At 37.5% G+C, this 26341-nt stretch overlaps 1 protein-coding gene across 1 annotated transcript in view; it reads left to right on the plus strand.

The window, feature by feature from the left end:
- The window catches only part of TTN (titin), a 241187-nt gene that overhangs the window by 146183 nt on the left and 68663 nt on the right, over positions 1 to 26341 (plus strand). The window contains exons 175-224 of the mRNA XM_066189851.1: positions 13 to 279; positions 731 to 997; positions 1084 to 1223; positions 2179 to 2305; positions 3051 to 3193; positions 5090 to 5213; positions 6096 to 6362; positions 6511 to 6608; positions 6741 to 6909; positions 7013 to 7279; positions 7428 to 7694; positions 7780 to 8058; positions 8150 to 8558; positions 8671 to 8795; positions 8891 to 9157; positions 9781 to 10050; positions 10246 to 10548; positions 10671 to 10973; positions 11327 to 11514; positions 11593 to 11707; positions 12282 to 12566; positions 12850 to 13001; positions 13138 to 13285; positions 13393 to 13570; positions 13664 to 13785; positions 13881 to 14168; positions 14262 to 14558; positions 14672 to 14858; positions 15409 to 15524; positions 15618 to 15917; positions 16145 to 16444; positions 16535 to 16640; positions 17619 to 17815; positions 17902 to 18207; positions 18307 to 18585; positions 18997 to 19296; positions 19402 to 19704; positions 19802 to 20173; positions 20271 to 20573; positions 21013 to 21312; positions 21412 to 21708; positions 21808 to 22092; positions 22178 to 22471; positions 22869 to 23168; positions 23272 to 23580; positions 23672 to 23862; positions 24318 to 24747; positions 25304 to 25612; positions 26029 to 26177; positions 26270 to 26302. Of these exons, the coding sequence (XP_066045948.1) occupies positions 13 to 279; positions 731 to 997; positions 1084 to 1223; positions 2179 to 2305; positions 3051 to 3193; positions 5090 to 5213; positions 6096 to 6362; positions 6511 to 6608; positions 6741 to 6909; positions 7013 to 7279; positions 7428 to 7694; positions 7780 to 8058; positions 8150 to 8558; positions 8671 to 8795; positions 8891 to 9157; positions 9781 to 10050; positions 10246 to 10548; positions 10671 to 10973; positions 11327 to 11514; positions 11593 to 11707; positions 12282 to 12566; positions 12850 to 13001; positions 13138 to 13285; positions 13393 to 13570; positions 13664 to 13785; positions 13881 to 14168; positions 14262 to 14558; positions 14672 to 14858; positions 15409 to 15524; positions 15618 to 15917; positions 16145 to 16444; positions 16535 to 16640; positions 17619 to 17815; positions 17902 to 18207; positions 18307 to 18585; positions 18997 to 19296; positions 19402 to 19704; positions 19802 to 20173; positions 20271 to 20573; positions 21013 to 21312; positions 21412 to 21708; positions 21808 to 22092; positions 22178 to 22471; positions 22869 to 23168; positions 23272 to 23580; positions 23672 to 23862; positions 24318 to 24747; positions 25304 to 25612; positions 26029 to 26177; positions 26270 to 26302 (11831 nt within the window). The remainder of the gene's footprint in view (positions 1 to 12; positions 280 to 730; positions 998 to 1083; positions 1224 to 2178; positions 2306 to 3050; positions 3194 to 5089; positions 5214 to 6095; positions 6363 to 6510; positions 6609 to 6740; positions 6910 to 7012; positions 7280 to 7427; positions 7695 to 7779; positions 8059 to 8149; positions 8559 to 8670; positions 8796 to 8890; positions 9158 to 9780; positions 10051 to 10245; positions 10549 to 10670; positions 10974 to 11326; positions 11515 to 11592; positions 11708 to 12281; positions 12567 to 12849; positions 13002 to 13137; positions 13286 to 13392; positions 13571 to 13663; positions 13786 to 13880; positions 14169 to 14261; positions 14559 to 14671; positions 14859 to 15408; positions 15525 to 15617; positions 15918 to 16144; positions 16445 to 16534; positions 16641 to 17618; positions 17816 to 17901; positions 18208 to 18306; positions 18586 to 18996; positions 19297 to 19401; positions 19705 to 19801; positions 20174 to 20270; positions 20574 to 21012; positions 21313 to 21411; positions 21709 to 21807; positions 22093 to 22177; positions 22472 to 22868; positions 23169 to 23271; positions 23581 to 23671; positions 23863 to 24317; positions 24748 to 25303; positions 25613 to 26028; positions 26178 to 26269; positions 26303 to 26341) is intronic.

The raw sequence follows: 26341 nt of genomic DNA on the forward strand, positions 1-26341 counted from the left end.
ACGTTGTTATAGGAATCCGCCTGAAATTCATCACTCCTCTCAAGGACGTAACAAAGAAGGAGCGAGAAACTGCAGAGTTCACTGTGGAACTCTCCCATGAAAATATCACTGTGGTCTGGTTCAAGAATGACCAACGACTGCATACCAGCAAAGTGGTTTCCATGACAGATGATGGCAAATTCCATAAACTCACAATAAAAGATCTTACTATTGATGATACTTCTCAGATTAAAGTGGAAGCCATGGGCAAATCCTCAGAAGCTAAACTCACTGTTCTTGGTAAGAATAACCAAAAGAATCTACCTGATGTATATTATCAGAAGAGTTTTATCAATTAAAAATAGCAATCAGAAAGTCTTGGGTTTGGCCTAAATCTAAATTATGATTTTGAAAATCTAAAAATTTTTTTTATTCTTCCTTGGGTCTCCATGTAGCTATTCACAATGGATGATCACAATAACTTTAAAATTTTATGCAAAGTTGCCGAGTTAAAGCGATGCTCTAAAACGCTTAGAGCATCAAAAGAATGTTGTCAGTAATATTAGTAATGTCCTGAATCGTTTCTTAGGTGCTTATTGTTTTCTTTTTTTGTAACAGAACTGTGAAAAGGGACTGTATTTAGTCCTTCTTGTAGGTTATAAACAGGAAATCTATTTTGTGGTAGAAACTACTTGTTCTTTCTGGAAGACTAAAACTTCAGACTGAAATATGTCTTAACTTTTGCTTGCAGAGGGAGACCCTTATTTCACTGGGAAGCTACAGGATTACACTGCTGTGGAGAAAGATGAAGTAATCTTACAATGTGAAATCAGCAAAGCAGATGCCCCAGTGAAATGGATGAAGGATGGCAAACCAATTACTGCATCAAAGAATGTCGTTATTAAGGCTGATGGTAAAAAGAGAATCCTTATTCTCAAGAAAGCTTTGAAGACAGACATCGGACAGTACACTTGTGACTGTGGGACTGATCAAACCTCTGCTAAACTTGACATTGAAGGTATGGTTATTTCAATGGGCTACTCTGTAGAGACCTTTTGGGATTTGCTAGAGACTGAGGGAGTCAATGGCATTTTTCTTCTCCAGACCGGGATATTGAGATTGTGCGACCACTCTACAGTGTGGAGGTGATTGAGACAGAGACTGCCCGTTTTGATATTGAAATCTCTGAGGAAGGTGTCCATGGCAATTGGAAGCTAAAAGGAGAGCCCCTGACTGAATCAGCTGTAAGCAAATATTTCATAATATTTTTTGTGTGTGTCTCAACACTTTGCAGGGAGGTGGGGTGTTAGGGAGAGGGTGACTGCAGAAAATAAATTTGCTCTCTTTCTGCTTTCAGAAATAGTCACTACATTAAAAATAGTGGATTATTTCCATTAATAATGTTTTAAATATAGTAAAAATGTGATCCAAAACAGCTAAATAATAAATTATTTTTACCTAAAATTACACATTCTGCATTGTTAACAATACCTAATAATCATGTATCCAAAGTGCAAAGACCTTGTGGAATTCACTTCAACATAATGGCCTTTAAAAATATATACTTCAGATTGCATGCTTTTCCTGTGGGTTTTGAGTTATATTTGGTTTAAATAGATGTAGATCACATTCCCAAACTCCTTTTCATTTCTGTGAAAGCTATAATTGGTGTAAAATGGTATAGAGCTTAATCAAATAGTTTGAACTCCTTGCTGGAAGGATCTGGGAAATAAAGAAACAATACAATCACAATTGGCAATATTTTGGCTTCTATGTGATGTGAATAATACAAATGTTAATAATACACAAAGGTTGGAAGTTACATTAAGATCACTGTCTGGATAAAAGAAGGAAAGGTCTTCTTGAGGAAAGGTCAGAGCACAAGCTTAGCAATTTCTAGTTCCCTTGGGGGAATTAGACCTCTGACTGGTCTACATGTAAATTAATATATTGGCTACTCAGTCAGCACAGAAATGTGTTGCCTCTTGCCCTTTCTTTCCAAGGGGAAGCTGACTGTCTTAAGAAGAGAGTTTGAAAGGAAAGGCCTATGAATGAATGTTTATAAGGTATATTTCACGAGGGCCTAAGAGTTGTGAATGGAGTAGAAGAAAACAAATGCATGATATGAGAAGTAAGAGCTCTTTTGGTGAGTAGTACAAATGAGATACTGAAAAAATCGTTTCAATTTGTTTTTTTCAGGAATGTGAAATCAAGGAGGAAGGAAAAAAGCACTTCCTTACCCTGTATAATGTACGCTTGGATCAAGCTGGTGGAGTAGATTTCCAAGCAGCAAATGCCAAGTCTGGTGCTCACCTTCGAGTGAAACGTAAGTGTCTTTTAAAATGAAATTAATTGATTAATCAAGTGAAAACGTGGTACACGCTGCCTCTTTGGAATGGGTGGTAAATCTCTATCCTGTGTTGAACCCACAGCAATCCTTTCCAGAACAGCAACTCAGGGATTAGTTACTCAGGCTTTCTTAATTTTTTTCATTAAGGAATGTCCTATGTGTTTTTTAACCTTGTATATAATTTATTCATATAGGAGAAGTAAAATTAAGGAGATGGCCTTGAAGGGTGCTTCATGGTCTGGCATCATATATGCTGTTATGAAATCAAGCAAAGGTTCTGCTGCATCAAAGTGTCACATTAACTGGGGAGGATAGGATAACAGTGATTCCTGGGGATAGGGTGAAGAGCTTGATGGACAGGGACAGACTATACGGTTGAAGACGACTTGTTTCCCACTCCAATCCTAGCCCTCACTATTTTGGAAACACATGCCTTATCTAGCAACAGGCATGCAAGGCTTGGCAAGGAGACAGATGCAGAGGAACTTTCCTGCTGACCTTGTTCAATTTAAAGAAACATGCTCTGCAAATAGGAAATTGTAGGTGACCAGCCCTCCCCTAAGAACCCAGGGTGGCCTCTTCTATTTAGGGAATGTAAAGAGCAGCATTGCGATGTCTGGCTCTCTTGAGGGAAGCCACCATGGAGATTAGTACCTAAGGGCAGAAGCTCTCTCTTGGGTAGAAGTGACTAATCTAAAAATTATGTCTTCTCCTTACCAAGCTCGAGTAATTGGCTTGCTGAGACCCCTCAAGGATGTAACAGTGACAGCTGGGGAATCAGCAACCTTCGATTGCGAACTCTCTTATGAGGGAATCCCAGTAGAATGGTTCCTGAAAGGAAAGAAACTGGAGCCCAGTGATCAGGTACAGAAACTAAAATTTACTTTTTCTCATGTTTCCTCCTCCTCCTTCTCTTTCAAATCTCTTCCCCTTCTTTATTTCCTATTTATTCTCTGCCAGTTGAAGTACTAAGGCACAGTAGTATTGTAGTACTGCTGTGTCAAATGCTAAATGAGATACATCAGTTTTTCCCAGAAATTCCAGTTTCTGGGATACTACAATTATTTATCATACAAAGGGAAACTAAGGTTACAAAACATCAATCATTACAACAGTGATTTTGTACCTGATTCTGTTGGAGACTCAGCCACAAGGATACTGAATAATTTTTGCTTAGGTTACATGGTTACAGTGAGAGGATTTTGAAAGCTGTTATCAGGAAAAGCCTTTTTTTCTCCTGAATGCTGAGTTGCAGTCCAATTCAACATATAAGGGGATTAAGAGGATTCAAATTCCATTTCAGGCATTTGTTCTTGCTCTCCAGATAACTCTGGGCAGACTTGCTTGTCAAGCACTTCTCGCTAGCTATTTTTAACCCTTCATCAAGTGCTGGCTCTTAACTCTGAGATTTGAGCAGCCTGGAATGCAGTCAGTTTAATGTTTAAAGTTAATGGTAGGGGAAATAAATAAAGAAACATAAATTAATACATTAAGAAATGGAAATGGATATTACTATTTTAAGACTTCTTTTTCACCTACTAGGCTTAAAAAAGTAATGAAAATTCAAATAAAAGTTGGAAACCTAAGGCAAAGTAAACTTTCAAGGCAATGCATGACCTAGAAAAGTTTCAGAACCTGTAATAATGCTGCTAATAATACTTTGGTACAGATTGCTACTTCTTTTAAATACAATTTTTAGCATTTTTTTTCAGGTTTTGCTAGATCTTTCTGAGCTTTAAAAAATTTGCATAAATAAAAACTATTTAGTAAAAGGAATAGAATGTAGAAATAAGAAAATCCAAATAGATCATGATGATAAGGGACCCTATTACAGTATTTAAGGACAGATAAAGTTGAAACTCAGCAGATGAGTCATGAAATAAATTCTGAGTTTCAGAATAAAAGTGTGAAAAGCTATTGACCAGTGCAGTGGATTGATAGTTAAGATTGCCTGGCAAGAAAAATATTATATGTCTGGTATTCCATATAATGGAACATTATTTTGGTCTTTTCTGTCTGAGCTATCATTTAATTACATTTAAAAAAAAAAACAGATTTCATGTAGTTTACATATACAGTCAAAACTGTCATTTGAACAGTTGAAACTTTACCAAGATGAAATTGAGAGTAAACCATATATTTACTCAATGCATCACTTTCTACCCATTTAAAAGAACCTCTTGAAACACATTTGCAACTGTCATTAAGAATCAAGCTAATTGTACAAATGTTTCATTTTAGCTGTTGCTAATTCAAATGATTTTATTACCTCTGTGGCTGGCATTCAGCTGAACATTTATAACCTTTATTCATTGAAGTGATTTTTTTGTTTACTGTGATTGCAAAGTAGTTTCTGCAATAGGTCATCGCAGAAACTAGTCTTTTAGGCAGAATATTTTACCAAATTATAACAACAGAAAGTCAAATTGGCATTTCCAGAGAAGTGTATGTGGGGGGTGCCAAATCTCTTTATAGCTGCAAAAGTTTTAACTTTACATGTAGCCAGAAATTCCAACTTCTCCCATAAATTTCCTTAATTTCTGTATTTATTCAAAATAGACATTATCTCAAGTCAGCCCCCAAATCCTCAAAGCTTTGAGGATTGAGCTATGTCTAGTATGTACAAAAGGAAATTGTCAAAATTTCACATGAAAGTGGACAACCAAACTCCACAAATCATAAATGGCATGCTATTTCTTGAAATATTTCTTAAATACTTGTTGTAGATGCTCACAAAGGATTTCTTATGTATTTTGTAAGGTTGTGATCCGTGCTGAAGGGAGAGTTCACACACTTATTCTTAGAGATGTCAAGTTAACAGATGCAGGAGAGGTATCACTGACAGCAAAAGATTTCAGAACTCAAGCAAATCTTTTTGTGAAAGGTAAGTCAGTCATATTACTTAAACCATAATCAGCACTAATGGTCCGTTCATGATTCATCCTGGAATAGGAAGCTAATGCACACTATTTCTCAAATGAGTGGAATCCTATATACAATATTCAACTGGTGGATAACTTCCCTGATTAAAAAAAGCCACCTACTTAAAATCTCTGCACTTCTCAGAAGAGCTGAACAAAGGAAAACACTGGAAATAAGTCAAATCTGGGAAATGAATCAGTAAATTAGGACTTCCAGGGCTTTGCTGCAGACTTGAACATTCAGTTGGCCTCAAGAGAATCCATGAATACCAGCCTTTGTGGCTCTATGGCTTTTTCTGTTCTTTTGAATATCCAGAAACCTGTGAGAGTGTAACTGCACCATCAGTCAAGAGACAACATAACATTGTCTGTATACCCACTTGTACTGCTTGTTAGCTGTGTTATCATTGAGAAGGAAAAGAGCTGCACACACTGATCCGGCAATTCAAGGAAAAATTGGAAAAAAAACCCCTAAGCATTCTCTAAGTTCATAGTATAACTTCAGAGTCACTGAGATTACATGGGTATGGTTCAGCTGAAGAAATTGAGTTGCAAGGCTTTGTGATGGTTTTTAATTAAAGACCCCATGGGCAAGGATATCATTCAGTCTAATCTTACAGTACGTTGAAAGTAGGTTGAAAATGAGGAAATTACCTGAATTAACAAAAAATGTCTGTGTATTAGAAATAAAAAATGTTTTAAGAAACCTTCAATAGGGACGCCTAAGAGCCTTTTTGATTATTCAGTCAAAGAAAATTAGTAAACAGCATTGGATAGTTCTGTACAAGCAGAAGACCGGCTAAAATTTAGATCTTTTCTATCAAAAATGTATCTGTTTCTTTTAGAACCCCCAGTTGAATTTACTAAACCACTTGAGGACCAGACTGTTGAAGAGGAAGCCACTGCAGTACTGGAATGTGAAGTTTCTAGGGAAAATGCAAAAGTTAAATGGTTCAAAAATGGAGAAGAAATTCACAAATCAAAGAAGTATGATATCATTTCTGATGGCAGGGTTAGAAAACTCATAATCCATGGCTGCACACTGGACGATGCAAAAACTTATTCCTGTGATGCTAAGGATTTTAAGACATCATGTTTTCTCAATGTGGAGCGTGAGTAATTCACAGTTTTCTACCAAATATCTAGGTGCTGTCAAGGCAATGTACCAGTGTCTCTGACTAGCAGGAGTATCAATGTTGGCAATTTTTTACTTCTCTAGCATAGACTTCCCTCTGCTAAAAATTTTCTATTCTCTTGCAGCTATTCGTGTTGACTTCCTGAAACCCCTAACGGACCTTGAGGTTAAAGAAAAACAATCTGCTCGGTTTGAATGTGAAATTTCTCGTCCAAATGTCAAGGTTTGTAGTGACACTTTTTAATCTCAGTAACTCCTTCAGGTAGAGGGGAAAACTTTGTTATGCTGCTGTAAAAGAACACACTGATATCTATGATTGGCATGTTAATAACCATGTTAATTTGTTCTGAAACAGGTGAAATGGTTTAAGGATGGCATGGAAATTAGAAAAGGCAAAAAGTATGACATAATTTCTAAAGGTGCAGAACACATTCTTGTCATCAATAAATGTGTCTTTGATGATGAAGCTGAATATTCCTGTGAAGCAAAAACAGCTCGAACTTCTGGCCTACTTACAGTGATAGGTAAACACAGTGTTTTCGACTCTAATATGTGAACAATAGAAAATGTGAGAGTGGGGTTTTTTTTATGGAAAACTTTATTCATCTTTCAAAATTCTTTTTGCAGAGGAAGAGGCTGTTTTCACAAAAAATCTTCCTGATCTCGAAGTAAATGAAAATGACACTGTAAAATTGATCTGTGAGGTTTCAAAGCCTAATGCTGAAGTTACTTGGCTTAAAGGAGATGAAGAGGTGCCTGATGGTGGTAGATTTGAACACATTTCTGATGGTAGAAAGAGAATTCTTGTTATACATAATGCTCATCCTGAAGATGCTGCCAAATACACTTGCAAACTCCCAACCTCTAGTACAACAGGAAAACTTACTGTACATGGTAAGAGTGCTACATTGGTGGCCTTGTATCCTGAGGAAAAAAACCATGAAATTAAAAACATTAAAAAATCAGTAATAATACACAACTTGGTTTATTCTGTTCACAAGTGAAAAATAATATATGTATCTACAAAAATGTTTTCTTTCAGAACTTGCGGCAGAATTTCTTACCAGACCACAAAACCTTGAGGTTCTTGAAGGAGAAAAGGCTGAATTTGTCTGTTCAGTATCCAAAGAAGCCATTACAGTACAGTGGCTGTGGGGTGACACAGTCCTGGAGCCTGGTGACAAGTACGACATCATTTCAGATGGCAAAAAGAGAACACTTGTGGTTAAAGAGTCTGTTCTAGGAGATACAGGAATGTATACTGTCATGGTTGGTGAAGCTAAAGCTACAGCACACTTAGCAGTGATTGGTAAGCTTTATTTTATCAATGTGCTTGTTTTGCTGCATTCTTTTTACTGCATGATGTCCTATTTCTTCTGTTCTCTCAATTTCAGAAAAACTCAAGATTATAACTCCTCTTAAGGACCAAGAAGTTAATGAGTGTCAAGAAGTTATCTTCAACTGTGAAGTCAATAAAGAAGGTGCCAAAGAGAAGTGGTACAAAGATGATGAAGCAATATTTGATAGTTCAAAGTACATTATTGTTCAGAAGGGTGTAGTCTACACTCTCAGAATCAGAGACGCAGAGTTGAAAGATCAAGCTACCTACACCATCTCACTGACAAACCAGAGAGGTGAACACGTTAAAAGCTCTGCTGCCTTAAAAGTATTAGGTAAATAATTTGCACTAAATTAAAATTGTTTCATCATTTACATTCAATTTCATATGAGGATGTAAATATGTTTGCTTTTTTGCCATAACAGAGGAGGATCTCAGAATTGTTGAGCCCCTTGAAGATATTGAGACCATGGAAAAGAAAACTGTCACATTCTGGTGCAAAGTCAATCGCCTTAATGCAACTCTCAAATGGACAAAGAATGGAGAAGAGATCACATTTGACAGGCGCATTTTGTACAAAATTGATAAATTCAAGCATTCATTGATCATTAAAGACTGTGGGTTTGTAGATGAAGGTGAATACACTGTTACTGCTGGGCAAGACAAATCAGTTGCAGAGCTTCTCATCACAGAAGCGCCAGCAGACTTCACTGAACATCTTCAGGACCAGACTGTCACTGAATTTGATGATGCTGTCTTTACATGCCAGCTTTCCAAAGAGAAAGTCAGCGTGAAATGGTACAGAAATGGAAGAGAAATCAAAGAAGGCAAAAAGTATGTACATTTCATTATTCTTCTTAATGTGCTAAACATGCTTGTTTTACTTTATTGCTTTACTTTATTGTCTGAAAACTAAAATACTGCTTATTTTTCTCCCCTATAAAAGATACCAGTTTGAAAAGGATGGAAATCTGCACAGATTAATAATAAAAGACTGTAGACTAGATGATGAGTGTGAATATTCGTGTGGAGTGGATGACAGGAGATCTAGGGCAAGACTTTTTGTTGAAGGTATGTGCAAAATTGGGTGGGATTTATTTCTACATTATTTAATAATAACAGAAACAATAAACAAATAACACCAAATAAATAAACATTTATTTCAGAAATCCCTGTTGAGATTATTCGACCACCACAAGATATTTATGAAGCTCCTGGTGCAGATGTCATCTTCATGGCTGAATTGAACAAAGATGGTGTGGAGGTCAAGTGGTTGAGAAACAACATGATTATCATCCAAGGTGATAAACATCAGATGATGAGTGAAGGAAAGGTCCACAGGCTGCAGGTGTGTGACATAAAACCTCGTGACCAAGGGGAATACAGATTTATCGCCAAAGATAAGGAAGCGAGAGCTAAGCTTGAATTAGCTGGTAAGTTGCTTGCTCTGTGCTTCTTTTAGAAAATCTTAGATTAGTGAATTTAGTTTAACTAAATTGATTTTTGCTCTTTCAAAAGCTGAACTAAAATGAATACACAATCAGAGAAAAGTGATTGTGAAAATTTGAAGTTTGTTTAACAAATCTGTTAAACTATATGAATATGAATTTAAACAACAAACATATTTTGTTATACCATGCTGATTCAGCTGTTAAGGAAAACACGTCACTTTTCAATGTGTAAATATCAAAGAGCAAGATTTAAGCTTAAAGGAGCTTTAAGCTTTTAAGTAAGTCACAAAAAAAAATTATTTGGCCTACTCATTTAAGTCATATTAGACATATAATTCCTAATTTGTCTGTTTTACAGAATAATTAAATTAATTCTCAAAAAGCAACTGCTTCTTACCTGATTTTATAGGATGACACAGTACATGCCAGCCACCCTATATTTCTTACTTGAAGTTATCCAACAAGTATATGAGGGATTTCCTTAGAGTTTACACAGCAGCTCCTTTTACTTTTCTGGGTTAATTTTTTTTTATATATATATATATATATATATATATATATATATATATATGCAAGTACTGACTTTTCATATTCATCCGTCTTAGCTGCTCCTAAAATCAAGACTGGTGATCAAAACCTTGTGGTTGATGTTGGGAAACCTTTAACTATGACTGTCCCATATGATGCCTACCCAAAAGCAGAAGCTGAATGGTTGAAAGCAGGGGAAACTCTGCCCACAACAACTGTTGATACAACAACTGACTGCACTACCTTCAAAATTTATGAAGCAAAGAAATCAGATAAGGGAAGGTACAAGGTTGTGCTTCGAAACAAACATGGCCAGGCAGAAGCATTCATCAATGTAGAGGTCATTGGTAAGTACTCGTATTATTAAAACCTTGCTTACCATCATTTCACAGAATAAAAAGCCTTTATTGAGGGGGAAGCCCTCTGCTTCCCCTCATGGGAAAGCTGTAGATCATATTGAGGTCTCCCCACAGACTCCTCTTCTCTAGCCAGAGGGAAAAAAATGGATGCAATGCCCTGAAGTATTGTCATATCTTTAATAGATGTTCCAGGTCCAGTTAGAAACTTGGAGGTCACTGAAACTTATGATGGTGAAGTTGGTCTCGCATGGCAAGAACCAGAAAGTGATGGTGGAAGTAAGATCATAGGCTATGTCATTGAAAGACGTGATATCAAGCGTAAGACGTGGATTGTAGCCACAGATCGTGCTGAAAACTGTGAATACACTGTTACTGGACTTCAGAAAGGAGGAGTTGAGTACCTCTTCCGTGTTAGTGCACGCAACAGAGTGGGCACTGGTGAGCCAGTGGAAACAGACACACCTGTGGAAGCTAAGAGCAAATTTGGTGAGCAGAAGTTACGAAAAACTCAGTGTTTGATGGCTACATAAAATAAGCAGTACAAATTCTAACGATAGGTAAAACCTACATACCTTCTTTTTCCTTTTTCCTCCTAAAATAAAACTCAGATGTTCCCGGTCCTCCTCAAAATGTAGAAGTTACTGATGTGAACAGGTTTGGAGCCACACTTAGCTGGGAACCGCCCGAGGATGATGGAGGGTCCCCGATTACTGGCTACGTTATTGAACTGCGTAACAGAGCTACCATCAGATGGGAGCCAACTATGACCACAGGAGCTGATGAGCTGTCAGCTGTCCTGACTGATGTTGTGGAAAATGAAGAATATTTCTTCAGAGTGAGAGCTCAAAACATGGTTGGAGTTGGCAAACCAAGTCCTGCTACACGTGCAGTAAAAATCATGGACCCAATTGGTGAGTATGTAAAGTCTGTATAATTATGATTGAATTATGAGACAGGAGCATTTTGGATGCTATGTGCGCAGGAAAGTTCAACTGACAAATGTGTAAGCTGCAAATACTGTGCAGAGTTAGATTTTCCCTACTTATGTCCTTCAAACATAGCAGGAGTACCTTGCTACCTCTTGGTTTAGTAAGGACTGTAAATATTTTTTCTCTGAAGTTAGGATGCAACCTCACTTTAAAAAATCAGTGTAGAAAAAGCTATGCAAAGGCTTTAAAATCCGTACTGTAAGATAGAAACTTAATTTGCAGAACCATGCTCCTTTATCAGTTACACAAATCTATTTGTCTCACATTTTTTTCAGAGAGACCAAGTCCTCCCATTAACCTTGAGCATTCAGATCAAACTAAGTCATCAGTTCAGCTCACATGGGAACCCCCTCTCGAAGATGGAGGAAGTCCAATCTTAGGCTATATTATTGAAAGGCAAGAGGAAGGAACAGACAAGTGGATTCGTTGTAACCCAAAACTAGTACCTGCTCTTACTTTCAAGGTACAGTGTTCTCTTCATCAGCTGGTAAAATGTGTAGATCATCTTTAATATGAGGTACTAAATGATTGTGCATTTTAGGTAACTGGATTGAAACAAGGATCCAGTTATTACTACAGAGTCTCAGCAGAAAATGCAGCGGGTGTGTCTGATCCAGCAGAGGCTATTGGGCCATTAACTGCAGATGATACTTTTGGTAAGCTGCATGCTATTTTTTAAGAACAATTAATCAAATACAGCAGACAATTAAAGTGCATCTTGTGTGTAACATGTATATTTTTCACCAGATAACTGGCACACCTTAGACATTTGAGATCATAAGCTATTTCTCCTCCATTATGAATTCTGTAGATAATTATCTGTACAATGAGATAGAGGCCTGTTAGGTTGCCTGAGAATCAAGGTATAACCTTCTGTCTCCTGACCTATCTTTGTGGAAAGCGAGAGGTAACAGAAGAAAAGAAATACAGAGAAGATCCCTAAAAAATCTTAAAGAATGCAAATTTTTTACATTAAAAGGTAAATTAGATGTCATACTTGGTAATACTAATCTTCCTTACAATGTCAGATATTTTTGAAAAAACCCAAAATATTTCGCCTAAAGAGGTAGGGAGTCATAAGACAAAGCTAGGTCTAGAGAGGCTGAGATGCAGCAAGCTAGACCTGCAGGCTGAGATACAGTCAGACTCAGCCTCTCAACACAATTGTCATTGGCCGTGTTCATGACATCTTAAAATAATTTATTGAATCCATTTTCCATGTTTTTCCAGTTGCACCTACAATGGACCTAAGTGCATTTAAGGATGGGCTGGAAGTTATTGTACCAGAGCCAATCAAGATCCGTGTTCCCATCACTGGGTACCCTGTGCCAACTGCCACATGGTCTTTTGGTGACCAAATCTTAGAAGAGGGTGACCGTGTGAAAATGAAGACCACTGCCTCCTTTGCAGAACTTGTAATTACTCCTAGTGAGCGCCCAGACAAGGGAATTTATTACTTAACACTGGAAAACCCTGTGTCATCTGTTTCAGGAGAAATTAATGTTAATGTCATTGGTAAGTGAATATGTATATATTTTAGCAATAACATTCCATATTTGTCTTGCTAAAATCTAATTAGGTTAATAATGTGTAATCTCACAACATCCAACCAAGTATATTAAAACATAACTAAAAACTAGAAATCCCTCCTAAAAAAAGTCTTTTCTAGTTTTCAGTATGTAACTTTGCTGTTTAAAGAGGAATGACTTAACAAGACAAAGTCTTCTGGTAGATACATTACATAGAGGTCATCTATCAAACACCAGTTACAAAATAATACAATTTCTGTGACTTCTAGCTTGTCCAAGCGCACCAAGAGAACTCAATGTTTTGGAAGTACTCAAGAGTACAGTGCAGCTCGCATGGGAACCTCCAGAAGATGATGGTGGAAGTCCAGTTACTGGCTATATAATTGAAAAACGTGAAGTAAGCCGGAAAGCATGGAGCAAAGTAAGTTCATTCTTTCTCATTTAAATTTCTATTGTTATATTTTTTTCACATGTGCTACTGAGCTTTGTGTCTTGTTTTTGTAGTCACTCTTTGGAAATAAATTTTAAAAACACATTGGAACCTTTCTTCTCCTTAGGTTATGGATCATATTGTTGACCAAGAGTTCACTGTACCTGACCTTGTCCAAGGGAAAGAATATTTATTTAGAGTTTTTGCATGCAATAAATGTGGCCCTGGAGAACCTGCATATATTGATGAGCCTGTAAATATGTCCATACCAGCAAGTAAGCATATTTGAAATTCTGCTCATTTTCTTCAAAATAAGAGATAAAAATAATGTATTTTCCTTAGACTGGTTTCTAAGACCCCATATGTTTTAAATTTTTAATAGCGGTGCCTGACCCACCAGAAAATGTTAAATGGAGAAATCCAACATCAAAAGGAATCTTCCTAACATGGGAGCCTCCCAAATATGATGGTGGTGCACGCATTAAGGGTTATCTGGTAGAAAAGTCCCAACGTGGCACAGACAAATGGGAGATATGTGGGGAGCCTGTTATTGAAACAAAGTAAGTAAATCGACACAGAAGATATATCCTCTTAGCTAACTGTGCCATCTTCACCACTCTAAATATTTGAATTTATTTTTTTTCTTCTGACAGAATGGAAGTTACAAAGCTCAAGGAAGGAGAGTGGTATGCTTATCGGGTTAAGGCTTTGAACAGAATGGGAGCGAGTAGGCCAAGTAAGCCAACTGATGATATTCAGGCCATTGATGCAAAAGGTAACTACTTCACTTGCTAAATTGCCATAGCTGCTTTATTTTTATCAGTCTCTGAAATACTGTTTCTCTAACATTTTCATTCTCTCCTAAATCAGAGGCTCCAGAAATTTTCTTAGACGTGAAGCTTCTTGCTGGACTTACTGTGAAAGCCGGAACTAAAATTGAGCTGCCAGCGAAAGTAACTGGAAAGCCTGAGCCCCAGATTACTTGGACCAAGGCTGACAAAATTTTAAGGCCTGACAACAGAATCACCATTGAAAGCCAGCCTAATCATTCTACAGTCACTATTACAGACAGCAAGAGGAGTGATAGTGGAACCTATATTATAGAAGCTGTAAATTCCAGTGGACGTGCTACTGCTGTTGTTGAAGTTAATGTCCTTGGTATGCATGTACTTTATGTTATTTATATAAATAATTAGTAATGTACCAGAGTGTGGAAGCAGAAAATTAACATTTGCATCTTGTCCTCTACAGATAAACCTGGTCCACCTGCTGCATTTGATGTATCAGAAATCACAAACGAATCCTGCCTTCTAACCTGGAATCCTCCACGAGATGATGGGGGTTCTAAAATTACCAACTACGTCCTTGAGAAAAGAGCTACAGACAGTGAAATATGGGACAAGTTGTCATCAACTATTAAAGATACGAAATTCAGAGCAACCAATTTAATTCCTCATAAAGAATATGTGTTTCGAGTCAGTGCTGAAAACATGTATGGTGTTGGGGAGCCAGCACAATGTAGTCCCATCATTGCCAAATATTCATTTGGTTAGTAAATTAAATTAATGATCAATTATCCCAGTATTTTAACAGGAAGGAAAAAAAACCCGTCTCTAATGGTTTTGTTTTTTGTTTGTTTGTTTCTTAATTAATTTATACAGATCCACCAGGCCCTCCAACAGGTCTCAAACCTACAGAGGTCACTAAAGATTCAGTCACTTTAACATGGAATGAACCAGATGAAGATGGTGGCAGCCCCATAACTGGCTACTGGGTTGAAAGATATGATCCTGAGCAGGATAAATGGATAAAATGCAACAAAATGCCAGTGAAAGATACAACATTCAAGTAAGACTATAGTCAGATTAGGGTGAAATAGGCCACAGAGACATTAAAATGTAACAGTAGCTTTTAAAATAAGTTTTACGTCGTTCTTATTTTTTCCTAGTTTCCATAAGTTTTGATCCAGCTACCCCTGGTGGCTTACTTTTTAAATTTGTTTTAAAGAGGGGTATCTTTGCAGAAGAATTATTCTTTTTTCTTTTTCTTTCAAATGTTATGCTTAATAATTTCTGTGCTTATTCATAAGATATTCTAAAATGGCAGACATGGTCATCTCAAGTATCAATTTACAAAAATCCTTAGGTTTTTTTTTCTCTTGATACTCTTATTAACTAAAAACCGTGGAACATGCAAAAATCCAAGACAGTTCTCAAAACAGTTATTTCTGTCATGGTGGACCATTTCAGTGTTGACAATGTGTTGACATCATTAGCAATAATTTGGGTGTTTTCAGATTTTCCAAGTAATCTGTGGTATGAAGAGAAGAAAGAATAATGTTTTAGAAATTAAGTATTGCCTAGGTTTGGTTTAATCAAACCTAATTTTTTTTTTCCAGAGTTAAAGGTCTTACAAATAAGAAGAAATACAAGTTCCGTGTCTTGGCAGAGAATCTTGCAGGACCTGGAAAACCGAGCAGGGAAACAGAGCCAATCTTAGTGAAAGATCCAATCGGTACAATAAACACATTTTTTAATGGTTTAATTTAGCAACAACAACAACAAAAAATGTTTTCAATGACATAATTAATGCTGGACTCTTGTCTAGATCCACCATGGCCTCCTGGAAAGCCAACTGTGAAAGATATTGGCAAGACATTCCTTACCCTGAACTGGACAAAGCCAGAGCATGACGGAGGGGCAAAAATTGAATCTTATGTCATTGAGCTGTTAAAGACGGGAACAGATGAATGGGTGAGAGTGGCTGAAGGAGTTCCCACCACTGAACACTTCCTCAAAGATCTTATGGAGAAACAAGAGTATTCATTCCGTGTAAGAGCTGTGAACAAGGCTGGCGAGAGTGAGCCCAGTGAACCCAGTGACCCTGTGCTGTGCAAGGAGAGGCTCTGTGAGTACTGTTTCAGAATGTGCTGCTACTGCAAATATACTGTCTCTGACTTTTAAAAAGGCCCATGTCTGCCTGTCATTGTGGCTATTAAATGAACTCTTAGAAGGCTTATGAAATGCTAAAATCTGCCCTACTTCAGTTCAGGAAATATCAACTTTTAATAGTTCTGGTGTATTCCCTGTCTTCCAAGATCTTTCATAGGAATGTCTTTTTTTCCTATTTTGCAGATCCTCCTTCGCCACCCCGATGGCTTGAAGTTATTAATATTACTAAAAATACAGCAGATCTTAAATGGACAGTACCAGAAAAAGATGGGGGTTCCCCAATTACCAACTACATTGTTGAAAAAAGAGATGTACGGAGGAAAGGTTGGCAGACAGTTGATACAACAGTGAAAGATACCAAGTACACAGTGAGCCCACTGACTGAAGGCTCACTGTATGTGTTCCGTGTGGCTGCTGAAAATGCCATTGGACAGAGTGACTACTGTGAAATTGAAGACTCAGTGCTTGCTAAAGATACTTTCAGTAAGTTTTAATTTGCTTACTGAGTGATCAGTAGCTCACATGTCATGAATTCATAGTCTTCTAATGTGTGCTTTTTTATTTTTACCTTAGCAACTCCTGGGCCTCCATATGCCCTTACAATAGTTGAAGTGAAAAAAGGCCATGTTGATTTGAAATGGGAACCACCTAAAAATGATGGTGGCAGACCAATTCAAAGGTAAGGTCATTTTAAGTTTGTGTAGGCTTCTGATAAGATAAACATCTTTTAACAAATAAAGACATTTCTCTCAAAATATTAAATTTTAAATTGATACATTTTATATGAAAAAGATGTGGATGGATGTAAGAGAAGCCATGTGGTCAAATCAATGAAGGGTTTGATTCTAAAATGTAGAAATGATGCAAATAAAATACCTAATGTACATGAACAGCGAATGTGTGTCAACATCCTCAAAACAACATATAATATTAAGGAACTGCGTAAAAAAAATATACTGCAACCATAGTCTCCAGTTCCTGCAGAATAGTAGCCACTTAAAATCGTCTAGCAAGTAATATGGTTGCATTTTCCTTCTGCCTTAGTTTGTCATTCAAACTGTATACACTCAGCTAAAATGAAGACTTACCTCTTTTGTGTTCATTTTCTTCTTTATAACACTTTTCAAAGAGACTGTTTTACTCCTTCCCAATCACAGAAAGCATGTCTTAAACCAACAGACAACTACAGAGATCTGCCTGAAGAAACAAATGTCACTCAGTTTGCATTACTTTGCCATAGCCTGTCCTAAGCAGAATTTTGATGGCTGAGTAATAGTATCTACAAATATTCTCAATGGACTGATTGACTACTGAGATCCAAACTAGCAAAGATACAAGTATAGCTTGGAGATTCTTTTGCCTCTGCAGCTCTCTACAGCCTGAGAACACAGTTCAGTTCAGTTCTAAAACACAGAACAAAGTTCAAGAATTGACTTTCAGACCAGGATCTGTCAGTGATGCCAGCTCCTAAAAGGGGCTGAAACCTATTAGGACTAAGTGGCTAATGTGTGAAGAAAAGTTCATTTGATCTATTATCCATGATTCTCTTTACTTTTCCACTGCCTGACTATTCTAATCTCTTTTCATCTATTTTCTTGAACAAGTCTGGAGTGTTCCTCTTCCAAGTGCCTCATAGTATTTTCCCCAATCTCTTCAGGTATGTTATTGAAAAGAAAGAAAAGCTAGCTACTCGCTGGGTAAAAGCTGGGAAGACAGCTGGTCCAGACTGCAATTTCAGAGTGACAGATGTTATTGAAGGTACAGATGTACAGTTCCAGGTTCGTGCAGAAAATGAAGCTGGATGTGGTCATCCCAGTGAACCTACTGACCTCGTTCATATCGAAGATCCAACAAGTAAGTAGAATAACACAGTGTATGAATTTTAGAAGCAATGTACTGTTCTGAGAGGAAAATCATACAATACTTTTCCATTTCTGCAGGCCCTCCTTCACCTCCTCAGGATTTGCATGTCACAGATGCAGGCCGAAAGCACATTTGTATTGCATGGAAACCTCCTGAGAAGAATGGTGGAAGTCCTATTATTGGATACAATGTTGAGATGTGTGAAGCGGGAACAGAAAAATGGATGCGAATCAATTCTCGTCCAATTAAAGATCTAAAATGTAAAGTGGACGAGGGTGTTGTTCCGGACAAAGAATATGTGCTAAGAGTCAGAGCTGTCAATGCTGTTGGAGCTAGTGAGCCATCAGACATCTCAGAAAAAGTTGTTGCCAAGGATCCAGATTGTAAGAATAGATTCCTTTTTTTTTTTTTTTAACAGGTCTGCATAACTAAAAACCCTGGTGTTTGGCAACTTTCTAATAACATTATACTTACTTTTACAGGTAATCCAACCATTGATCTGCAAACTCGTGACATTGTTGTTGTTAAAGGGCAGAAATTAAGTATCCCTGTACCCTTCAGAGCTGTTCCATCCCCAACTATAACATGGCACAAAGATGGCAAAGAGTTGAAAGCTGGTGACAGAACAACAATGAAGGGTGACTACACCTCTGCATTGCTTGAAGTGATAGACAGTGTTCATGCTGATGCTGGTGTTTATACTATCACACTGGAGAACAAGCTGGCATCAACAACTGGTTCAGTCAATGTCAAAGTCATAGGTAACTACATTTTTCCATTCTGAGAAATATACTTCACTTTGGCCCTGCAGCTGACAGAAGAAAGGACTAGAAAGATACTTTTTCTGCCAGGCAGGCAAATCACTTCAACTCAGACATGTGTAGATTGCCATACAGCCATTGATGGTATGAAGTCCCATGGAAAAACACTTTGCCTTTGAGTGACTACTCAAAGCCCAATTATTTTGAATAGTTAGCATATAAACATAAAAATGTTTTAAGAATTCTGACTATTTTATCCTTTGGGAACATAAATTCATACAGATGCTGTGCAGTTCACATTTTTGGTCTTTGCTTTCTGCAAAGCAAAGAAATGAAATATAATTTCATATTTATAAGAATGCCCTTCACATCTATTTAGTTAACTAATTTTTTCATTCTTATTTAAAACAGGTCCACCTGGACAGTGCAAAGACATTAAGGCAAGCGAAATAACTAAGAATTCTTGCAAAGTATCCTGGGAGCCTCCAGACTTTGATGGTGGTACTCCTATTTTGCACTATGTTCTGGAACGCAGAGAAGCAGGTCGTAAAACATACATCCCAGTCATGTCTGGTGAAAATAAGCTTTCATGGCAAGTCAAAGATCTGATCCCAAACTGTGAATATTACTTCCGTGTTAAAGCTGTCAATAAGATTGGAGGGGGTGATTATCTTGAACTAAGAAACCCGATCATTGCAGAAGACCCAAAACGTAAGTTTGTCTTTCTATTAAATAATCTAAAAACATGGAATTTTAAACGAAATCTTCATGCCCTCTTTTCTCATATGATGCCTCTTTTGATCTACTCTTTCACAGAGCCCCCTGATCCGCCTGTCGACCTTGAAGTCCATAATCCAACATCAAAATCTGTAACTCTTACATGGAAACCACCCCTATTTGATGGTGGAAGCAAGATTATGGGCTATATAATAGAAAAGCTTGCTAAGGGCAAAGAGAGGTGGGAGAGATGCAATGACTACCTGGTACCCTTATTAACTTACACAGTGAAAGGCCTTGAGGAGGGAAAGGAGTATCAGTTCCGTGTTCGTGCTGAGAATGCTGCTGGCATCAGTGAGCCTTCTCGGATTACTCCTTTTGTGAAAGCTGTGGATCCTATTGGTATGAATTGCTCATTAGATCACTTGTATCAATTGCCATACGTCCTCTGACATACTGAAAGATTCTATGCTCCATTTCTCATTCTTTGTCATTACAGAGGCACCAAAAGTCTTCCTTGCTGCAAACCTACAGTCTGGCCTCGAGGTGAAGAGAGGTGATGAGATCATACTTGAGGCACATATTTCAGGGTCACCCTATCCATCTATCACTTGGCTGAGGAATGATGAAGTTGTCAGACCAGAGGATATCAAAAAGAGAGTTACAGTGCCTAAAAAGAAGAAGGGTGAAGCTGAAGAAGAGAAACCTTTCCAGCTCTCACTGCCAGAACGTATGAGTGTTGACAACCACAAGGAAGGAGAGTCCATACTATCAGTTCGTGACTCCATTAGAGCCGACCATGGCACATTTACAATCAAAGTAGAAAATGATCATGGAGTTGCAAAAGCCTCATGTGAAGTCAATGTGCTGGGTATGTAAAGAATGTCCTCAAAACACCTCGTTGTTCAGAATATTAGGTAAAAAGTGCACAAGTTGAGTACTCATCATTTTTCTTGGTTTACTAACAGATACACCTGGGCCACCAGTCAACTTTGTATTTGAAGATTTGAGGAAAAATTCTGTCATTTGCAAGTGGGAGCCTCCTCTTGATGATGGTGGAAGTGAAATCCTAAACTATGTACTGGAAAAGAAAGACAATACAAAAGCTGAAATGGGCTGGGTCACTGTCAGTTCAACACTCAGGCATTGCAAATTCCATGTAACAAAACTGATAGAAGGGAAAGAATACCTATTCCGTGTATTTGCTGAAAATAGAGTTGGAGCAGGACCACCATGTGTTTCAAAACCAATGACAGCTAAGGATCCTTTCTGTAAGTTTTGATTTTGAAAAACAGCCTTTTCAGAAAACAAAGTGTGAAACTATAACAGACTGTTAGAATTCTCAGCTATGTGGATGTTTCCCAGAAGAAGCTTCAGCTATGTGATAATTATTGCACATTTTAAACCATTGAAATACAGGGAACTATCAAAAATTTTCTAAGTTCAATAGTAAACACATAAGATGATCACTGTCATAAACTTTACCTTTAAAACACTTAACATCTGAATAGTGACATTCTCTATGTTTCATAGACTAGTATTCTTGCCGAAAGAGTTTGCTTACTGATTGCTGCTAGGAATCAGAGGTTCCAACAGAGCAGAAAAACTATGAATTAACATTAGTAATTTCTTATTTCTTAGTTCTCTCTTAGCTTTGAGTAAGCTCTGAAGAGACAGAAATTATGACAAAACCATCTTTTTGTTTTTCAGCTCCACCAGATGCACCTAATAAGCCTGATGTGGAAGATGTAACCAGCAATAGTATGCTGGTTAAGTGGAATGAACCAAAAGATAATGGCAGCCCTATCATAGGATACTGGATTGAAAAACGTGAAATCAACAGTACTCATTGGGCTCGGGTCAACAGGAACCTTGTGAATGCTCTGGAAGTAAAAGTTGAAGGACTGTTGGAAGGTTTAACTTATATCTTTAGAGTGTGTGCTGAAAATGCAGCTGGCCCTGGTAAATTTAGTCCACCATCAGATCCAAAAACTGCACAGGACCCAATAAGTAAGTGGCTAGCACAAGCTAATAGCAGACAGTTGACAAGATAGGATTCATAGCCTTTAACTCTGATTTACACTTTTTTACTTATTTATTTATTTATAGTGCCACCTGGTCCACCGATTCCAAGGATTGCTGACACAAGTGCAACTTCCATCGAGCTAGAATGGAAACCTCCTGTGTATAATGGTGGTGGAGATATCACTGGTTACCATGTGTACAAACAACTGATGGGAGTAAATGAGTGGTCACGCTGTACAGCAAAACCCATTAAGGTCCTGCAGTTTACTGTTGGAGAAGTCAGGGAAGGTGCAGACTATAAACTCCGTGTTACTGCACTCAATGCGGCTGGTGAAGGACCACCTGGAGAAACTGAACCTGCAACAGTTGCAGAACCTAAAGGTATTGCAGTTGTATTATTTTTAAGAAATGTCCAGATGCTTAAATGGTGTATTTGAATCCCTCACTTCAACTAATGAACCGTTCCTTTTTCTTCCACAGAACCTCCCACTGTTGAGCTGGATGTTTCTGTGAAAGCAGGCATTCAGGTCATGGCTGGGCAGACTATTAAAATTCCTGCCACTGTGACAGGGCGTCCTACTCCCACCATTGCATGGACTGTAGAGGAGGGAGAATTAGACAAAGATAGAGTTGTTATTGAAAACGTTGGCACACATTCTGAGTTAACCATTAAGAATGCATTGAGAAAAGACCATGGAAGATATGTAATTACTGCTACCAATAGCAGTGGTTCAAAATCTGCCGGAACCAGAGTAGAAGTATTTGGTAAGAAAAATATTTTCTCAAATTAAATAAGCTTTTCTTTTGGTCAGTATGGGCTTTGCCTTATTTGTTTGAATTTGTTTTTCAGATGTTCCTGGACCAGTCCTTGACCTAAAGCCAGTGGTCACAAACAGAAAGATGTGTTTGCTCAACTGGTCTGATCCTGAAGATGATGGTGGCAGTGACATCATAGGCTTCATTGTTGAGAGGAAGGATGCCAAAATGCATACATGGAGACTAGCTGTAGACACAGATAGATCTAAATGTGATATTACAGGTCTAATTGAAGGGCAGGAATATAAATTCCGTGTTAGTGCCAAGAACAAATTTGGTACCGGTCCACCTGTTGAAATAGGACCCATTCTTGCAGTTGATCCATTAGGTAAGATGACTCATTTCACAGGGTTTTTAAAAAGAAAAAAAGATATTGTCAGATTAATTAGACAGGGGTTTTTTTGTCTTTCCTTCTATACAGAAAGTGTGTTTATTTTTCAACCCCATGGATTGGCATCTGTCTTAGCTTCATTACTTCAGTCAGATGTCAGAATCTAGTTCTCTGAAGCTAGTGTGGTTTTTTACATAGCAAATACTGATGCCTACTGAGACACTATTTATTACCTTTTTCTCCACATACATGAGAAACTATATGAGCCATAATGATACTCAGATTCTTTGCATGCAAATCTATGGTTTTAAAAGGCCAGAGTTACTGCATTCTTATGATTTAAAATTCTCTGATGTTTTATTTTTTTCTTATCGTAATTTATCTCCATTAATAGGTCCTCCAACAGCACCTGAGAGGTTCATGTACACAGAGAGGACAAAGTCATCCATTACACTTGATTGGAAGCCTCCACGCAGTGATGGTGGTAGTCCCATCTTAGGATATATTGTTGAGAAGAGGAGACATGATTCAAAAGATTATGAAAGAGTTAATGCAAGGCTCTGTCCAAAAACATCTCTTCTTGTTGAAAAACTTGATGAACTTCACATGTATGAATTCCGTGTGAAAGCTGTCAATGAGATTGGAGAAAGTGAACCATCACTGCCCCTCAATGTAGTTATTCAAGATGATGAAGGTATAACAGCTTTAAAGAAATCCCTATAAGTATCTTCAGACCACTTCAGGGCACTTTCTCTTTTTCTTCTCCATCTTCATTCTGTCACATTCCTTCTTTTCAGTGCCTCCAACTGTTACATTGCGTTTGGCCGTGAGAGGAGATACCATCAAAGTCAAGGCAGGAGAACCAGTTAACATTCCTGCTGATGTAACAGGCCTGCCAATGCCAAAGATTGAATGGGACAAGAATGAAGTTTTAATCGACCAAACATCCGATGCACTTAAGATAACCAAGGAAGAAGTATCTAGAACTGAGGCAAAAACCGAACTTAGCATGCCTGCAGCAGTGAGGGAGGATAAGGGTACTTACACTGTGAGAGCTTCCAATCGTCTTGGCACCGCATTTCGCAATGTGCACGTCGAAGTGTATGGTAAGGATGCAACATTTTAATAAAATGACAGCTAATAAAATGCCTTTGCCTGTTTTTTAATGTGGTTCCATGCTCTATTGCTTCCATATAGATCGTCCTTCTCCGCCAAGAAATCTTGCTGTTTCTGATATTAAGGCAGAATCATGCTATTTAACATGGGATGCACCTCTTGATAATGGTGGTAGTGAAATTACCCATTACATTATTGAAAAACGTGATGCTAGTAAGAAGAAATCTGAGTGGGAAGAAGTCTCCAAAGGCGCTGTTGAGAGAAGATTTGGGGTAATTTATAGAATATCTTTACTACATACTTTATTATGCATAAAAAAAACCCAATATTACATATTTAATGAAAACTGCTACTTGCATAGGTGCCTGTGCTCATGCTCCATTTAGACTCCAGAATTAGTGGATGAATGTTTCCCATTCATGTGTCTATGTTATCTCTCACGTGACAAAACAGAAGAAATTGTCCACTTTTGCTACTTAACCTCAGCTGAGCTAGAGAGAAGACACCTTTTCATTTTTTTTACCAACTGACATTTTTATTTATGCTCAGTTCTATGCACAGGAAATAAGAATATTCTTATGACATCACATAGAACTGTGTAGTACATAAACATATGTATGTTTGCTAGTCAGATTGCAAAATAGAATTTAAAGTGAAAACTTCTGCTTAACTCCAAATAAGTTGATTCTGAAAGTAGCCAAGTATTGATTTAAATCCTCTTTTTCAGGTATGGAATCTTGCAGCAAATGAAAAATACCAATTTAGGGTCCGGGCTGTAAACAAATATGGAATAAGTGATGAATGCCTCTCAGAAAAAGTTGTTATTAAGGATCCCTATGGTCTTCCTGGACCTCCTGGAAAGCCAAAAGTTTTGGATCGCACCAGATCATCTATGCTGGTGACTTGGGAGCCTCCTTTGGACAATGGTGGCAGCCCAATAACTGGCTATTGGTTGGAGAAGAGAGAGGTGGGAGGTGTCTACTGGTCACGTGTCAATAGGGCTCCAGTAACAAAACCATCAGTAAAAGGTCTAGAACACAATGTGCTTCGTTTGGCTGAAGGTGTTGAATACCAGTTTAGAGTTATGGCTGAAAATCTTGCTGGAATTGGCCCTCCCAGTGAACCATCAGATCCAGCTTTGGCAGCAGACCCCATATGTAAGTACCCCATATGTAAGTATATAATTGATGTGACTGTGTTAGAGAACTGTATCAGACCAGAACAAAAAAAAAAAAAAAGTGTTCCTATTACTTATTTTTAATTGATTAATAAAAATTATTATTAATGAAGTATTAATTTACTAACATTATTCAAAGGCTTTGTTTGCATTAAACCTGAGAGAGTATATTGGCACAAAGTTGCCTGACTTTAAAATTTTAGAAATAATTAGCTTTTATTTTAATTTTTTACCTCTTTTCTGTACCTAATACTGTGATTGCACCAATGTAGGCATTGCCAAATGAACTTCAGTTCATAATCATATTTTTATATTTTTGTTTTACTTTACTGTTAAACAGTTCAGTCTTTATGTCTTGTACCTGAAGTGTCCCTTGCTAATATAGGTAATATATGTAATTAGTATGCACATTCTAGGATTTACACTTTATATACAGGTAAAGAAATGAAAATACTTGCATTCTTCTACAAACTATCTAGAAAAATATAGGAAGACACTAACACTCAGGTAATTTTTACTTGCTCTTGTTTTGCCAGTTGTGCCTGGTCCACCATCTTGCCCAGAAGTCAAAGACAAAACCAAATCATCTGTAGCACTTGCATGGAAGCCTCCTCTAAAAGATGGTGGGAGTCCTATAAAAGGATATATTGTTGAAATGCAAGATGAAGGTAGTACTGAGTGGAAGAAGGTGAATGAAGGAGACAAACTCTTCCCTACTTGTGAATGTGTTGTTCCCAACTTGAAAGAGCTCAGAAAATACCGATTTAGGGTGAAAGCTGTAAATGCTGCTGGAGAATCAGAACCAAGTCCTGCAACATCAGAGATACCTGTCCAAGATATTCTAGGTAAGAGTTCTGAGAACTGACTTAGGTATTTGTATCTAAATGCCACTTACTGCTATGAATGCTCAAAAAGAATGCCAAGCAAGTCAAAGTCAAAACAGAAGAAACAATTATACAAGAATGTCGCAAAAAAACTGACACACATTTTTGAAGAGTCATGGTGTCCACTGCCAGGCAATGCTCCATTAGGAAACTGATGAGCACCTACAGACATACTAATGAAATACTGTTTATTTTATGAAGAATTTACAGCAACTAGGTTTTTTTTTTATTTGTATACTTTCCAGTTTCCTTTTTGCACATCCAGCCTTTCTCACATAAATATGCATTCCACATGTTTCTGGGGGATTTCAGCTCAGTGATGATGGAGTTTTAGTTTTAGTAGCTCTTAAAATTTATATATTTGAATATTTTTGCAGAAGAACCAGAAATCTTCCTTGATCTTGGAGCACAGGATTTGCTCTCATGTCGTGCTGGCACAACAATTAAAATCCCAGCTGTTATCAAGGGTCGTCCAGTTCCAAAAACATTTTGGGAGTATGAAGGAAAAGCAAAAACAGCAGCAAAGGTTAGTAAAAGTAGTAAGTTTTTTTCTACACCTGTTTCTAGACGTTTAAGCCTATTTCCTTTTACATTTATATTATTTCCCTTTGTTTATAGGAGGGAGGTCATAATGTACCTGAAGAAGCTAAGGTAAAGCAAGCCATTTTTTTTGACCTCAGTGTTGTTGCA

This window comes from Chamaea fasciata, unplaced genomic scaffold (genome assembly GCF_029207755.1).
Source record: "Chamaea fasciata isolate MVZ Bird 193981 ecotype frontalis unplaced genomic scaffold, bChaFas1.0.hap1 SCAF_8, whole genome shotgun sequence".
In the NCBI taxonomy this organism is placed as follows: Eukaryota; Metazoa; Chordata; class Aves; order Passeriformes; family Sylviidae; genus Chamaea; species Chamaea fasciata.